General features: G+C 41.7%; 1 protein-coding gene across 1 annotated transcript in view; it reads left to right on the forward strand.

Annotated features, from left to right (window-relative positions):
- Positions 1 to 16132, forward strand: part of cdh13 (cadherin 13, H-cadherin (heart)) — a 236598-nt gene that overhangs the window by 172664 nt on the left and 47802 nt on the right. The window contains exon 8 of the mRNA XM_030790562.1: positions 6232 to 6372. Within this exon, the coding sequence (XP_030646422.1) occupies positions 6232 to 6372 (141 nt within the window). The remainder of the gene's footprint in view (positions 1 to 6231; positions 6373 to 16132) is intronic.

Below are 16132 nucleotides of genomic sequence, written 5' to 3' on the forward strand. Positions count from 1 at the left end.
GTAATGAGATGTTACACGTGCAACAAACAGAAGGTTCTTTTGTTGAATATATATATATATATATATACACACACACACACACACACACACAAACATGCACACGCACACACGTATATGTGTGTGTGTGTGTGTGTCGGTATATATATATATACATATATATATATATATATATATATATATATATATATATATATATATATAAGCTCTGTGTGCAGTACATCAAACACTGTTCCAAATCCTTCCGTGGGTGTCACACTATGTGAGGAGTAGCACTGTTGCTGTGCAGAGTGTGAGTCTCCTCCTTTTTTTTGTTGAATATTTTAGATTTTATAAGGCTTTGAGGTGAAGCCAGGTGAGGGTTTGAGCTGGCTCGTGTTTGGGGCTTGCAGAGAAAGCCGGGGAGCTGACCTATCTCCTGTCTAATGCTTCTCCTCTTCCCTCTGACAGAAAGACTGCAGCGCAGAAGTGAATAAGAATCGCATGTACAGAGACGCGTTGTTTATTCGCCCGGCATTAGAGACAGATTTAAAAAAAAGAAAAGAAAATGATGAAGGAAGGAGACTAAAACGAGAGTGACGCTATTTTTACCATCTTGGGCATTTGAACTAAAATGAAAGTTGGACGTTGAAGAGGGAGAGGGAAAAAAACGATGGAAATGGTGATCGTTTTCATCTTAGCGTGGCCTTTGGAGATACAGAGAGAAAGTGCTAGCAGAAAAGGACAGAAACTTGGGGCAAATATAATGTTGCCGCTCTTCATACTGAAGCGCTCAGCGGGTAAGGCCGTCCACTAATCTCTGATGCCTCTGTATGCGTTAGGTGTGTTTGGTGCGTCAGCGCGTCGATCAAATTTGAATTTCAGATTACAATGTGGCACAGTGTAATATATATCGGGGGAGCATAAGACAACGCAAAGCTTAACTGACACGACTCAGCAAACCGGGTGTGTGCGGTTCCCGTTAAATCCATCTTTAACTCTCCCCCAACTCAGTCTCCAGTCTTTAGCTCCAGCAGGCAAAGACCCTGCAATGCCCTGTCACCTCCCCCCAGTGGTGGTAGTTAGCCAGGCCTTTAATGACTACCACAGGTGGAAAGGACTTTAGAACAAAACAAAAAAGGGGGGGGGCATCACCGTGTGCTGGACCTTCTCAAAATTAAAGTTTCACGTTAAAGTGACAGGTGGTGGTTGGTGGTGGTTGGTGGTGGTTGGGGGGGGGGGGGCTGGCTGGGATAATAGAGAGGCGTATGCAAAAAAGAATAATTTCAAACCCAAGACATAAAGAAAGAAAAGAAAGAGAGTAAGACAGAAAGACTGTGAAAACGAGGGTAGAGGACAGGGCAGGAACACCTTTCCCATATGAGAGAACCTGTCATATCTCCTATTCACATAACTCCGGCTGGTTATTCTAAGCCTTTTGTGTGGACCATTATACGCCGCGAGAGTGAGAGAGGGATGAATGAATGCACAGAGGGGAAGAGGAGAGGAGGCCACTGTCGCCACCCAAGACAAAAGAACCTGTAGAAATGTGATTATGACGTCATTTCTATTCAGGGAGCTGAAGAATGATCTAAGACAGGGGCCTTGCAAACCTACAGTCTTTTTTATTTATTTTTTTTCTAGAGCATTCTATGATTGAAAAGAACAGTGCCGGAGTTTTCTCTGATTTACGTGTGATTTCTCGTCTCCAATCTTACATCAGTGCCTTAGAATCAATTAGGCCTTTTTTTTTTTTTTTTTAACTGGGAAACTGCACAGTTAAAAATGTTTAACATAACACATGGTGTTTTTTTCTTATCTGAACACATTTTTAGTGTGTGTGTGTGTGTGTGTGTGTGTATGTGTGTGTGCACGTGTGTGTATGTGTGTGTGTGTGTATGTACGTGTGTGTGTGTATGTGTGTTTGTGTGTGTGTGTGTGTGTGTGTGTGTTTGTGTGCGCGTGTGTATGTCAAAGAAAGAATAAACAACTGTAATGAGACACGTTAAACAAATAGAAATCATTTAACGTGCTGACTTTGACAGCTTCCGCTGGGAAGCAGACATGGGGGAATCTGTTCACATTTTAAACGCTGGCGTGTGAGATCTTCCAAATGTTGTGTGGCGTGTCATTTTTCTCAAATTACACTCGTCACACAAACATGTTCATATTTCTGCTAGCGCGATTCACAGTTTAAGATTACATATTGTAGTCACAGGCAGCCACACACAGGGGAAGAAAACAAAAAAATCAAACGCTCCTCCAACACTTAAGCATTAGTTACAGTTAGTCATTTTCTTCTTTAAAAATATAAAAAAATTGGTGCTATGTCATCCTCTTTCGTGCTCTGTTGAACAGAGAACCAGAATACTGAACGTTTTTTTTTGTTGTTGTTATATCTTCTGTGGAGGGAGAGTTTGCCCTCTGTTTTAGCCTCTGAAGGTTGGGTGGGTGGGTGTAACACATTTCAATCCTCCGCTCCTAAAGGTCCTTAATGATAAAATGGTTACACACCACAAAGCTTATAGAAGTGCATTTCAAAAGATACTGAGACACTGTTGTGACTTTGTTGTAGAATTAAAAATATGCCGTAATGGAAGAAAAACACGGCACAAAACAAAGAGAGGCAAGCAAGCAATTAATTTCCACAACCTTGACATTCTTCCATAAAAAAAAAACAGGCCTTTTAATCAAACAGATTTTGCAAATTTAAGTTATATTGCCATGAAAAAAGCTACCTACCCTTTGCAACTTCACTGTCGTGGAAGAGGTCATAGCGTACTGACGGGTTTTTCGTATGGAAGGAGTACGTCACCCGATGAGGACAGCAGTCAGTCAATCAATTATTCGAAAAGAATTCTATTGTTTTCTAAGCCACACTTGGTGTAAACACATCCGTACTATTTTTTTTAAATGCCTTTTTGCATAAATGACAGGTTGTATGAACAAACAACAGGAATTTTCTATGATTGAGCGACCTTCACAACATGTGGAGAACGGATGATACCAGACTGAAGGTGAATGCCAGAGATACTCGACTCATTAAGATGTTGTTATGCCGCATGTAAACCGTGTGACGACACGCAGACCTGCGAGGAAAATTCAACTCTTTCTCACCTAACTTCCATCCAGATGTTTGTTTTTCCTTCCCCCCCTTTCTATCTACTCAGGGGCCTACGAAGGACCATCTGTTTATCAGTGGTAAATAAGCGCAGAGCTCGTTGTCATGGACACCCCTCCTCCCAACCCTTCACGCCTGTATCAGGCCCCACATTCTCGCCGGCTTCCCTGCCACAGCAAGGCGCAGAATGGAATTTCTAGTCACCGTAACATTTTGTTTTTCACTTTTAAGAAAGGAATAGAGTATTTCTGCGAGATGGACCGCAACCAAGTGCAGACTGAAACTCTAATGAAAAACCATTTTGTTTTGTTTTTTTTGTTTTGTTTCTTTTCTTTCTTTTTTTTGCACTTTTAAGAAGGGAACAAGGTTGTATATCTGCTTGTTTCTGTGTTAGATAATGAAGGGAGTGGAGAGACACTGACAGAGTGGGGCAGGTTGGGATGCCAGAGGTTTGAAAGATTTACTGCAGCTAAATGTAAGGGCATCGGGAAGTCTCCTGCCTGCACATGTTAATGAGATCAAATAGAGCATAAACTTGGCATCTAACACAGGCATACAAAATGAACATAAAATAATTTCCTTATGCCAGAGCAAGACACTACAATGAAAATGCTATTCGAAGCTGTATTTTCTATCTTGTCCTATTGAACAGATGTAATGAAGTTATAAGACAGTGAGTAGGCTTTTAAAAAGCTTAATTCATTGATCTCCATTTGGTTTTTTGATTTGGAAGTCTAGATTGAAGTTTATTAGGCTTATTGGGTTTATAAAACAGTAACGAAGCTATGGTTTATTATTTCAGGTTTATGATGTTGTAACAACATTTTACAAACTGTCTGCTTGTTTAACAAAGTTCTCCTAGGGCTATAATAACGTTTTATAAAAGCCTTTTTTTGTTTTTTAAACATTACAATTTTACGCTGACACTTTTCAGTAGTTATGTCTGTGATGTAACAATACAGAAACCGTAAGGCAAACTGAGCATTTTGGTTCTAAATATCGTTAGCCGGAGCATATTTACATATCTAAATGCATGCACCATATGTATTTGTACGGGATTCAAATAGAAACCAGTCTGTGCTAAAGATCAGAGGTTTTAAATGGATCTTCCGTTCCTGGCTGTTATAAAAATGATCTCTCTGTGGCTGTAGGCTGAGTCTTAGGCTTGATGTAAAGTCTTTGTTTTTCCACAATCACTCTTTACTGTGAATTGATCAAAAGAACACTGAAGCACTCTGTGTCAGACTGGCTGGATCATTCCCTCTCTCTCTCTTGCTCTGCTTAAAATGATAGTAAGCACTTAAATGATCTTTCATCTCCTTATTACTCTTAGCTTTTTTTCCCCCCTCTCTTACATCTTTCATTCCTTCACCACCAAAAATGTATTTTCAACAGTTGTTTACCCGTTGCAGAGAAGCGGAATCTCTTCATTTCGACAGATATTTGTTGGTTTTTGTTCTTTAATTGGTTGATTTTTTTTCTCTCTCGACATTAAAACGAGGAGAGGGCGGTAAGAGGAAGGCGACAGGTGGGATGTAGGTTGTGTAATCCCTGCAGCGTTAGGCCTTCTGGGGGAACCTGTGAAGCAGATGGATGGGTTTTATTAAGCACATGGTACTTAGCGCGACACTGAGTGGGATTGCAGTGAGGGAAATAAAAACGTAAGCGTGAAGAGGGCTTTCATATGTCACGCGTGCTATCTCCATTAAGCAGTGCAAAAATTAGACCAACAACTGCGTGTTGTCTGTGTCATTTTTATGCATTATGGTTTTCTCCTCTGTTTGAAGGTGTTGTGTCTTGGATGACAGGTAGGCAAGCGCTGGCACAAGTGGAGAAAGAGAGAGACGAGGGGGGGGGGAGAAAATGAGAGGGAGAGAGAAGGAGAGGGAGAGAGAGAAAGAAAGAGAGAGGGCGGCAGAGACAGAGAGGGCGAGAGAGAGAGTGTGGAAGGTTTGAGACTCAGAGTGGCAGACCTCTTTGATAACTTTGTTTTCAAAAAAAAAATGAAAACAGAAAATGCTGACCTACCCTTTGCGAGCAATCGATAAACATTGCTACTGAACTTCAGGAGGTCCCTCTGGATATCAGCTTTGACGTACAGATTCAACAGAGTGGCCATTCAAGACAAGACACTATTACTGGACTAACTCAATCAGAACTGACCTGTGGAAAGTGCCAAACTTCCAAACGAGGGATCAACACTGCTTCAGAATGTACAGACAGGCAGAGTTCCATTAGGACATCCAAAGATATTTTAATAGGACAATTACAAAATGAAAAATACATTTCTTGATTAAAAAAGCATATCTGAACCCACGAATGCATTTAAAATGAAAACCAACTCACTTCTCATTGTACTTTAATTACTTGTTCACAGTTTCTCTCACCCACATTCACACATACGCGTATACGCACGCACGCACGCACACACACACACACACACATTCAGTTCTTTCAAAATATATATACAGAGAGAGAGAGGTAAGAGAATGTGGGTGTTTTCTGGCATTTGAGCATCTTAAGGAAATGTAAAGCTTAAACAGAAACAGATACTTGACATTTATTTAGCATACTGCCTTCATCTGGAATAGCTGATAGACCAGGCTAGTGTGATCCTACAGCTCATGCTAAACAAATGAGAGGGAGAGCCAGAATCATCTCACATGATGACTAGCCATGATCTTATTACTGGACGCACAGCGCCGGGGATGTGTACAACTCAATGGCTTTGTCACTGTAAGAAATGGTTTCTTAACTGTCGCATCCTGGCTTGCTTGTCTATGTTTGGACCTGCCTGTTTGAAAGGAGAAGAGCTTGTCAAACGTGTGTAGTGGGTTGTAGTGGGGATTCGGTATCCTCTTCAGAGATGGACCATGAGATTTTGTCAATAATGAGCTTACTTACACTATCCCTTATGGTTAATCAAGCTAAGAGCAAGAGAAAATGAACTTAATCAGTAAAAAAAAAATGGTATATGTATAATGGTATCAAAACTAATGAAACGTTTTACTGGTCAGATGTAACACAGTCAGATCTGTTGTATTTCACACCCGTTGTCATTCACAATCAGCGTGTACATCGTCTAAGAAGGCCAATGTCAGACGCAGCCTGTCTGTTCATCTCTCTTTCTGCAGACTCTTCCCACTACCCAGTACGAGCTGGAGATCGTGGCCAAGGACATGGCAGGCAGCGAGGTCGGACTGACTGGAACAGCTACAGCCACCATCACCATCACAGACCGCAATGACCACGCCCCTGAGTTCACCCACTCACTGGTAGGACATGCCGGTTTTCTTCATTCACTGCCTCTTCCTCAACACTAGGGAGGCTGGGGAGAGGCATGCTCTTTATGTGTTGAGGAAGACTGGTGTTTTTTCTTTTATATGCTTAAGGGAAATTAGGCCAGATGATGGGGGACATGTACATATATTGTGTGTTTGTGTGTGTGTGTGTGCGTGTGTGCGCGTGTGCATGTGTGCATTCATGTGTATGTGTATGTGTGTTTTTTAATGGGAGGGTTTCAGATAAACAGATGTTTGATAAATAGGTTCAGATAGAAATGCGTTTTAGATTAAAAACTGCTAAAAGAGATCAAGAATGAAGATGTTTTTTTTACTGTGTGCTTTAGAATGTCTATACCACAACTGTGAATCTACATCTATTCACAGTCTTAGTATTTAAAAGAGTCAGCTCAAACAGTGCAAACTGTTTTGGAAAGAGAAGGGAAAAAAGGGCCTTTTTGAATGTGCTGGATCTTTGAGATCTTCACCAAAGCCTCCCTCCCGCTGTCAACAGACCTCGGTTCTCTTTTGGAAAAAGGCAATGACTTCTCCATCAGATACACACAGACCTTGCAGGGCGAAAGGCTCCCACACATCCATCACTTTTATCGCAGATGTAGTCCACGCCAGCTGCGACTTAGACAGAGAGGTGATGGACTGGGTTTCACTCAAACGCTTATCCTCTCTGACCTCCGCTTTCCTCCTCAAAATGATTGTGTTATAATTCTTCTCACCTACCCCTAAGGCAACACACAGCACATCAGTCAGAGAGGTGCTTGTGTGTGTGTGTGTGTGTGTGTGTGTGTGTGTATGTGTAATGATTGTGGGGCTAGTTGTTTTTGTCAGTAGTCAGCAATACCAAAAGGTTTTGAGCCCGTCTGCCGCGCTCAGTCCTCTGTGTTACATTACGAGTATGACCAGAGGCAAAACGTAACATTTAGAAATATGAGGTGTGAAATGTGAGGAGTTGGGAAAAAAAAAAAATTATAAAACTGCATTCACTAACACCCCCCCCCCCCCCCCCCCCACAGCTTCTGCTTTGGCTGTTTGTGCCCTAGTGAGGATTTTTTTTTTTTTCAGAAAGAACACCACGCTTGCACTCTGTCCACAGTAAAAGTGAGAAGCTAGCACTGCAAGATGGAGAGCTGATGACTTTTAGAATGGTTCTAGTTTTTTTAATGGAAATGTCCTTAGCTGTTGCCAGGGTTTCAGACACATTCACACTACAACCCCCCCCCCCCCCCCCACCTTCACCCCCACTCCCTACCACCCACGGGTCCTTTCACAGCCCGTTCCCATGATGCATTGCGGTGTCAGGGGGAGCTGGAGCGAGGGAGATCTTGGATGAGAAATGTTGAAACTGAAGAAGGGTACAGAAGGCTTGTCTGAGCACGCTCTGTCCGTGTCCTCTCTTAATGTCCTCATTTTTCTTCTGGGTGTCTGTTTAGCACTGTGGAGAAATGTTCCTTATAAAGGAAATGAAACACACGCTTCTTCCTTTCCAGTGTGTAGGCTTCTCCTATATACAGTATGGCATGTCCAACTGCACACGCTTGTCTCTGTATGTCTGTGTATCATTCAAACAAATGTGAGAGCAACAGAGCCTGTGCTTTTGTTCATTTAAATAATCTCAACTTCTCCCACTACCATTTTAAAACACACACCTTGTGAAGTGGTTTCCCTGCATGTGTGTGCGTGTGTGCGCGTGTGTGTGCGTGTGTGTGTGTGTGTGTGTGTGTGTGCGTGTGTGCGTGTGTGTGTGTGTGTGTGTGTGTAGCTGGGTGTGCAAGCACCAGCACTGGCTTGCATTATGGGATAAGTTCCCCTGTGTGGGAAACACTGCAGGATTTCATTTTCAAAAAAAAAAAAACCTGCTTTCAACCTGCTGCCCAGTGGACCTTTTTTCTCATCACCACACACACTGAGATGTTCCACGGATTACCTTTCATAATTTATCAGAGCAGAGACATACCGCTCCCTTACACAGACTTCTTCAGCACCTCCTTTTTTTGGTTTTTATTTTGGAGAACCTTTTTCAGGAAACACCAAAGGAACTGCTTCAGTCAACCAGCAAGGATTCCCAGTGTACTCTGCATTATCCAGCTAAGCTCAGAGCAAACTGGGAGCTCTGGGCCACAGGCTAGCTTCACACTCACAGAGACATAAAATACGTGTATTGAAAACTTAGAACACTGCTCTGCTTTGTGAATCAAAATCGTAGGCACGGGAAAAATGTGCTCCTTATGTATATTAATAATTTCATAGAGAAAAATCCTTAATGTTTTTCCTTAACCTTTGTTTATCTGCAGGAGGGCCAATGAGCATCTTCACAGTCTTTTTATTAAAAAAAAATAAGACTAGAGAGAAGAATACAGTGCTACCAAGTAACCAAAGCACTGGAGGAACTCTAAGGTTAAGACTCTTGTTCAAGGCCACGATGGCAGTTTAGTTTCCAAACGAAAAGCAGAGACTTTAACATTAAACCAAGTAACCAAAGCACCAGAGGAACTCTGAGGTTAAGACTCTTGTTCAAGGCCACGATAGCAGTTTAGTTTCCAAACATAAAGCAGAGACTTTAATATTAAACCAAGTAACCAAAGCACCAGAGGAACTCTGAGGTGAAGACTCTTGTACAAGGCCACGATGGCAGTTTAGTTTCCAGACGAAAAGCAGAGACTTGAACATTAAATCAGCATCACAGATATCACACATGGCCCCTTTAAACCAGAAACTCTTCTGGTTCCGTCACAGAACGGTAATGAACAACGCCAATAACCCCTGTGTACAAACAGAATACAACAAAGCTTTCTTCGGCGAGGAGATCAAGGAGTCAAACCCCGCTGTGAGTGCCTTCTATCCATGGCTAGTCTCACATACACTTACTTAATTTATAAATTAATAACATGGCGTGACTTTCAGTAAGTCATTAATCTCTCCAGCGTAACGCTTTTATATATATATATATATATATATATATATATATATATATATATATTTTATTCTTCTTGCAGCTTTCTGTAGATTTCCTTTCTCTGATTTATTTATTTATTTCTTTGTTATCCCAAGTGGACCGCTCCCTCTTCATTTCACTTGCCAACAGTCACCAACATGTCAGAGTTCGTTCAAAGCATCATGCATCATTCAGCAACACCCGCTTCTTTTCTCGCTTTTTTCGTGTTCCACGTTTTTTTTTTTTGGTTTTTTTTTTCTCTCTCTCTCTTCATACATGTTTGCGTTTGAAACGACTTGCTCTTTGATGGCAGAGAAATGATTAGATTCTCCACGGTTACTTGGGGGGAAATTTCTACAATAATTAACTTTATTCTGAATTATAATCCCATTTTTATGAAGAAAAGGACATGAGAAGAGCTGACTCACAATCCCCTGACATCTTATTCATTCATTTTAAGATTGAATATGTACGCTGTGTATTTAGAAGATTAATGCTACTCTTAATAAGAACCAACAGCCCAGCACTGTTGAGTTCTGTTATCTATTTGCTCTGTTGAAACTATATCCCATGATATTACACTACATTTAATATTTGAAGTTTGATGTTTTCAGTAAATTTCTCATAGGAACTGATATGAAATGGGGGTAAACAAAAGGGGTAAAATGTTCAGCATGCTACTGTCAGGAACATAGAAGGTAAACATGATTGTTTTTTTTTTCTTCTTTATTTTTTCTTTTTTTTTTCCGGTCTATGCCATTGCTCAACATCAACTTGATTCTTTTAAAAATAATGGAGTGTTTTACTGCGTAGGTCGTGTCTGGTGAGAAAAGCCGCTCTTTCACCCTGAGGACAGTTCAAAACCAAGCCAGGATATGAGGTTAGACAGCAGTCTGCCCTGTGTTATAATATTACAAAGATAAGACCGGAACTATCCATCTTTCTTCCAGTCTCGCTCTTTGCTCTCCTTCATTCTCTCTCTCTCGGTTACTCACTCAGGCCCAGGGGCAGATTAAAGGCAAGAGGCCACTGGCTATACTGCTTCTTGCAGGGAGGTTGGCTATGCGTCAGGTGCCCACCTCTGGCTCTCCCTGATACCTGGCATCGCGTTTTCAGACGGTCCATTCCGGGTACGGGAGCAGTCACCGACGTGGCTTATCACAGCCGTCACTCACAGTGATTGACAGCTAATCCAGGGCCAGCCGCTCCCCCCGCTCCCCCCCCCCCACCCCCCGCAGTGACGGGAAGAATATGCAGCCCTTCAGAATGCTAATGACATTAGCTGTGATGGCTACAGCCCCGAGTTACAGGCCTAACGTTAGCCGGGCTCCGTTCACGGCTCTCGGCGAACTCAAACCATAAAGTACGCACGACTGCAAATCGTTCTTTGGCATCAGACCCGGACCCCTTTTTATTTTATTTTACCTCTTTTGAAAAAAAGAACATTAGTTGTATACTTGAGGGCTCTCGAATACTGAATAAACAATTTGACCAATTTTGAATGACACGGTTTCTGAACTGCATCCACACGCGTGTTGCGTTGTCGTGGCGATGCCTGGTAGAAGGAGCTTGTGAGGCGGTTGCGTACCGCTTGCGTGTGTGCAGACACTTGAGCTGATGAAATTGAATCTTGTTGTGTCCTTGTTATTTGATGGGAGCTGCCATCACTTGTCTCTTTGCTGATCTTTGAAGTGCTGGCCCATTCGAAACGCTGATAGGCGCTCATTACGCAGCCAATGAGAACGCAGGGGCCTCTGAAGCCTTGCGCTCATCCAAAGTGTCCTTTTCTTTTTCTCACAGAATGGTTCTCACAGAAGCTCATTGACATCTCTTTTCTCAGTGTTAGCCGTCACCAGTGATCCCTCTCTCTTTCTGACCCTCTCTCTCACTCTCTCTCTCTTTCTCTCTCTCTCACATATGCACAAGTGGATTCTGCAATTAGCTTTGACAGCAGTATATAGGCTGCAAATGGAAACAGTATTTTTTAATTTATCACGATCTAATCCCATTTTGAATAAAGTGAATGGCTCAATATGCTGATCTTGTTTTGACAAAATACCAAAGTAGAATGTTAATGTAGTCCTCCCAAGGTTTTTTACTTCGTTTGGTTGGTTGTTTGTTTGGGTTTTTTTTTGTTTTTTTTTTCTGAGGCTTAAAAGAGAAAGAGGACAACAGCATAAAAGAGTCATCCACTGGAACAGAGAAGACAAATTTAACTTTTACTCTGTCTGTGAAAAAACCAAGCGGGAACTGTAAAAATACAAGTCTGTGGTTCTGACAGTTCTTATCACTGACCACACATTAGTCATCATGACTGATAAGAAGGGGATCCCCTCATGTGTAGAGAACACGAACGAAGAAATTTGTATTTATTCTCCAGAGCAAATGGAAATTGCAACAACTGCATTACCAACCTAGGCAATGAAGCCACAGAAACCTTTGAAGAAGATGACACCACACAGGAACATGGAAGAAGATTTGATGAAACCTGAGCCAAGCAGCTAAATGTAGACTCTAAAGAATGGTTATCTGGGTATAACAGTTTTGTATGCGTGTGTGTGTGTGTGTGTGTGTGGGTGAGGCGCTTCCTGTTCCCGACCGCCAGCACACCTGCTTTCCATCTACTCATCATTGCTGCTGCATTTACACCCTGGTTCTCCATCCACTCACCGCCAGTTCATTGCTTTCAAGGTCATTTCCCTTCATTTCGACAATTACCACTCAGTCGTCACTCAGTGTCCGAGCTCTGCATTTGGGTTCCCTCTGTTGTTTGTAACAACTTCACACTGAACTTAGGAAAAGTTTGTTGTGCTAGTGAACGAACTTCACCATGAAGTTAAGAAAATTTACTTGTGCTAGTGAATGAACTTCACAATTGAACTTAAGAAGAGTTCATTATACTAGTGAATCAACTTCACAATGTACTTAAGCAGATACATCGCTACATAACACAGGCCTGAGAAGTCAGCCCTCTCCTCCGTTATACAGGCTTCAAAGGGAATCATGTCATGAAAATGATCATTTATTTTGTATAAATTCTGGTTGGAACTTATAAAAGTCCAAGCACCAGTAACCTTTAATAGTGTTGTAACCGAATGAATTTTAAGCTTGCATTATCACTTTTTGGAAAAGAAAAGAAAAGAAAAGAAAAGAAAAGAAAAGAAAAGAAAAGAAAAAACATATTTTTCTGAGGCTGTTGTATAGACTGCAGAGCATCTGCCCATAGAAAAGTTCTTTGCTTTTTCAGGGCTAGAATACAAATGACTATTACTACTTCCAAGAATGTATTGCCTTGACACCACCCTCTGTTTAAGAGTTATTTCCCCCAACAATGTGGAAACATTTCAGTAACGTAAGGCTTTCTAAATAAACTTTTTTCTTTCCCAGTTCTTCCTCTTCTTCATCTTCTTTTTTTTTTTTTTCTTTTCGTCGCCTTTGTCTCTGGGTTGTCGCCTCAGTCCCTGCACCCCCGAATGACACAGGCTGGATATTTAGACTGAGAATTGTGGTTTTCACAATACAAGAAATATAAAACAAAGTTTAATTGTAGCAATTGCTCATTCTCCAAACCCCATATTAGCAGAAATCTCACCCATGAGAAGAAAAAAAAAATCATAATTAGAACTTAATTGATCTAAGCGTCTCAGAAGGAGGATTTCCAACACTTATTCTCATCGACTGTTATTATACCTTGTTAGACCTTTTCGTAGTCTTTGTGAGGGCCCTGAGCTATTGCATCTTTCGTTGTGAACTGATGTAGTTTGGTGCTGCCTCTGAACGTTTCTCTGCACATGCATTGCTGTGATTGGGTAATTGGAGACTGCAGTAGCTGTGGAGCTTTTGTTTTTTTGTTTTTTTCTTCTCTGACTAAAAGCACTTGACCCATAACCAAAAAGATTTAAGATTTCAATTTTTCCTCTGTTTTCTTGGCAACGTGTGGAGCAACATACTTTTCTTAAAACTATCAATTATGGTGAACATACTCGACTGAAACCCATTAGTGCTAAAGCGTTTATGAGTGATTCTACCAGCGGGGTATGATGTTTCTTTCTCCAAGCTGAGAAACAGAAACTTCTCTCTGCTGCAGCAGGTACTATACCCATAGGAATTACAGAATTATTAGGATCAGACTGGAATCGTGTGAAAATGTGACACTGTGCAAAATGTGATCCAGAGTGCCCTCGGTGTTTCTTCTTTGTGGATTCTTTGTTGGTACACGCCAGTAGTAAAAAATAAAATTAACGAATTAATTAATCAATTAAATCATAATTAAAAAGGCAAACAGGCTTCAGAGGAAATGTACAGCTACGAAAGAAAAAAAGAGACATGAAAGGAGAGAAAAGAGAGATGAAAGGATGGTTTTACCAATTTAATGCTGGATTAGAGTGTCCTCACTTCAACTGGAATCCTTATTACTTCACAGGCTTATCTCATAAAGATATATGAAATTTGTGAACAAATATCAATAAGCACAAGATTGTTTCTGAGCCATCTAAAATGCCACAGAAACATCTGCATAAAAGCCTAGTCATTAACTCTAAGTCTTGACCATTCAAAAACACTCTTATCCATGCTCATTTGTGGCAGCTTTAAATCAAACACCCCCGTGAGATAGGGTTGTACATCTCCGTCACTGAGGCCGATGCGATACCCATCCCGATGCATTGCCAACGATCCGATACATCAAAGATACATATGAAGCAGCTACTAATGCGATAGGATATGATTCACCCCTATTACGATGCAGTGCGATTCGACCCGATCTGATTCAACACAATGCCATTCAAGGCGATACAGTGCAATACAAAAGAATATGATGCTATGCAATTCAGTATGGTACCGATAGTTTGATTGCATGTGTCTTGTCAAATTCTCCGTCTCTCTTGAAAAATCCTAAGTGGCAATTTGGTGGAGCGTGTAGCTCTTCCCCCTCCATGACAATCTGTGACTCGCCCGAATTCGCGCGAGACTTGGCTGAGAGACTTGACGAGAATCGGCCACTGACAGCAGTGGAAATGAGAGAGCGCGCTAGAGAAACTCAGGAATCAATCTAAATCAATCAATCTAAATCTAAAATTGTCACAAATTATTGGTCACATTTCTAAATAATAAGGGCAGAGGGCCTAATTATTACTAATAATTATATGTAAATAAATCAGATTTTTTTACCGATGCAAAGCTGTCAGAAACAACGCGTTCTGAGTACATCCCAAATTGTATCCGGTGCACACTTTTTTTAACTGGGGCGAATGCATCGTGAACTTTTACGCCGGTGCACCAATGCGAACCAGTGAATGTTACCATCCCTACCGTAAGTATAACGCAAAGTATAAGAATGAGAGCTGAGGAAGGAGAGGCAGTGAAGTCAAAGGAACAGGCGACAGAATTCCACCTGCTCTAAAACAGGCCTATCATCAAAAATACGCACTAATATTTATTCGCAAACATACACTGAACGTCAGCGTTTGCTGACACGTCGCCGTGGTTACGAATCTTTGACGAGAACAGGCAGAGCCATGGTGTGGATCAAGCCCGTGAGCATTACCTTTGGCTTCCAGGAGATCCTCTCCAGATGAAGAGACAGGCCCTCTCCACAGCAGTTAGAAAGACATTATCCTGTGGAAAAGGTCAGAGAGAGAAAGGCTTGAGAGGTAGAAAGACAAGAGACTTTTCAAACCTTATTCGCATCCACTCTGACACCAGAACTGACTGGAGAGGAAAAAGAAAAAAAAAAAAACCCAGCTTTGCTATTTTGCATGGTTGCCTTCTCAATGACATCTCTTCAACTTTATTTAGGCAGACTTGTCTCTCGCAAGGTAAATTCCCAAGTAAAACCCAATTGCTTGTGACCCGTCATGTCTTGACACATAACGGAATATGAAATGTGCGCTTACAGACAGGGACTTGATGAGGTCCTTTGGGGATGTGGCCCAGGACCGGGTGTGACACATCACAGTGGGGTTTCCTCGTCACGGTAACGCGCGGCGATGTGAAGGTGTGGTTCAGGAGCAGCTGGCGTTCCTTCGGCTGTCAGTCACTGAACACGCTCAGCATCTGTGCTCAGGGCCCCGTTTAACCAGACACAGACTGAGCAGGGTCAGTTTCATTCTCCATGCTTGACTCCATCTCTCAGGCACCAGCTTGTCGGCGAGCGTGAAGACGACCAGCGTTCAGCGATGTGGAATGTGGAATACGGAGCATTTCAGGTCTGGAAAAATCGAGTCCGAAACCTGACACGACGTTTGACCGATCTTAGAATGTGAAATATTGACCCGTTTCATCACATAAAGGTCTATTAAAAAAAGAAAAAAAAACAAAAAAAACCTTGTTGTAGGCTAGCCACTGTAGTTGTTCAAACATGAAATTTGAAATCGAAGCCCGACTTGAAACGGGGAACGGTGCGACACCAGAGACGGTGCTCCACAGTGAGGTCCAGTTGGACTGGGCCGGGTGTCTGTCCTTTTCGTGCTGAGAGAAAGTACACGCCCCACTCATCAGTCAGAGGGGCTTTTCAACGAGTAACAAACTCCACAGCCGTGTCAAACATTCAAAAATCTCACAGCTGTTCACAAACTGTCAGTTTTACTACGAAATCCAGTGTGATGTGGCCTAAAGAAAAAGAGAAATGAGCACTTTTAAGAGGAGGGAAAATGTCCCCATAGGTAGAATGAAAGGATATAAATGTGTATATAGCCCTATAAAATGGAGTGTGATATTAAAGATATCGATTTAAAATGTACTGTTCGGGTAAAGTGGTAATGGAAGGTGATAAACATAGTCCCTCAGCTTTCATTAAATTATCTG

Source organism: Chanos chanos, chromosome 13, assembly GCF_902362185.1.
Source record: "Chanos chanos chromosome 13, fChaCha1.1, whole genome shotgun sequence".
Classification (NCBI taxonomy): Eukaryota; Metazoa; Chordata; class Actinopteri; order Gonorynchiformes; family Chanidae; genus Chanos; species Chanos chanos.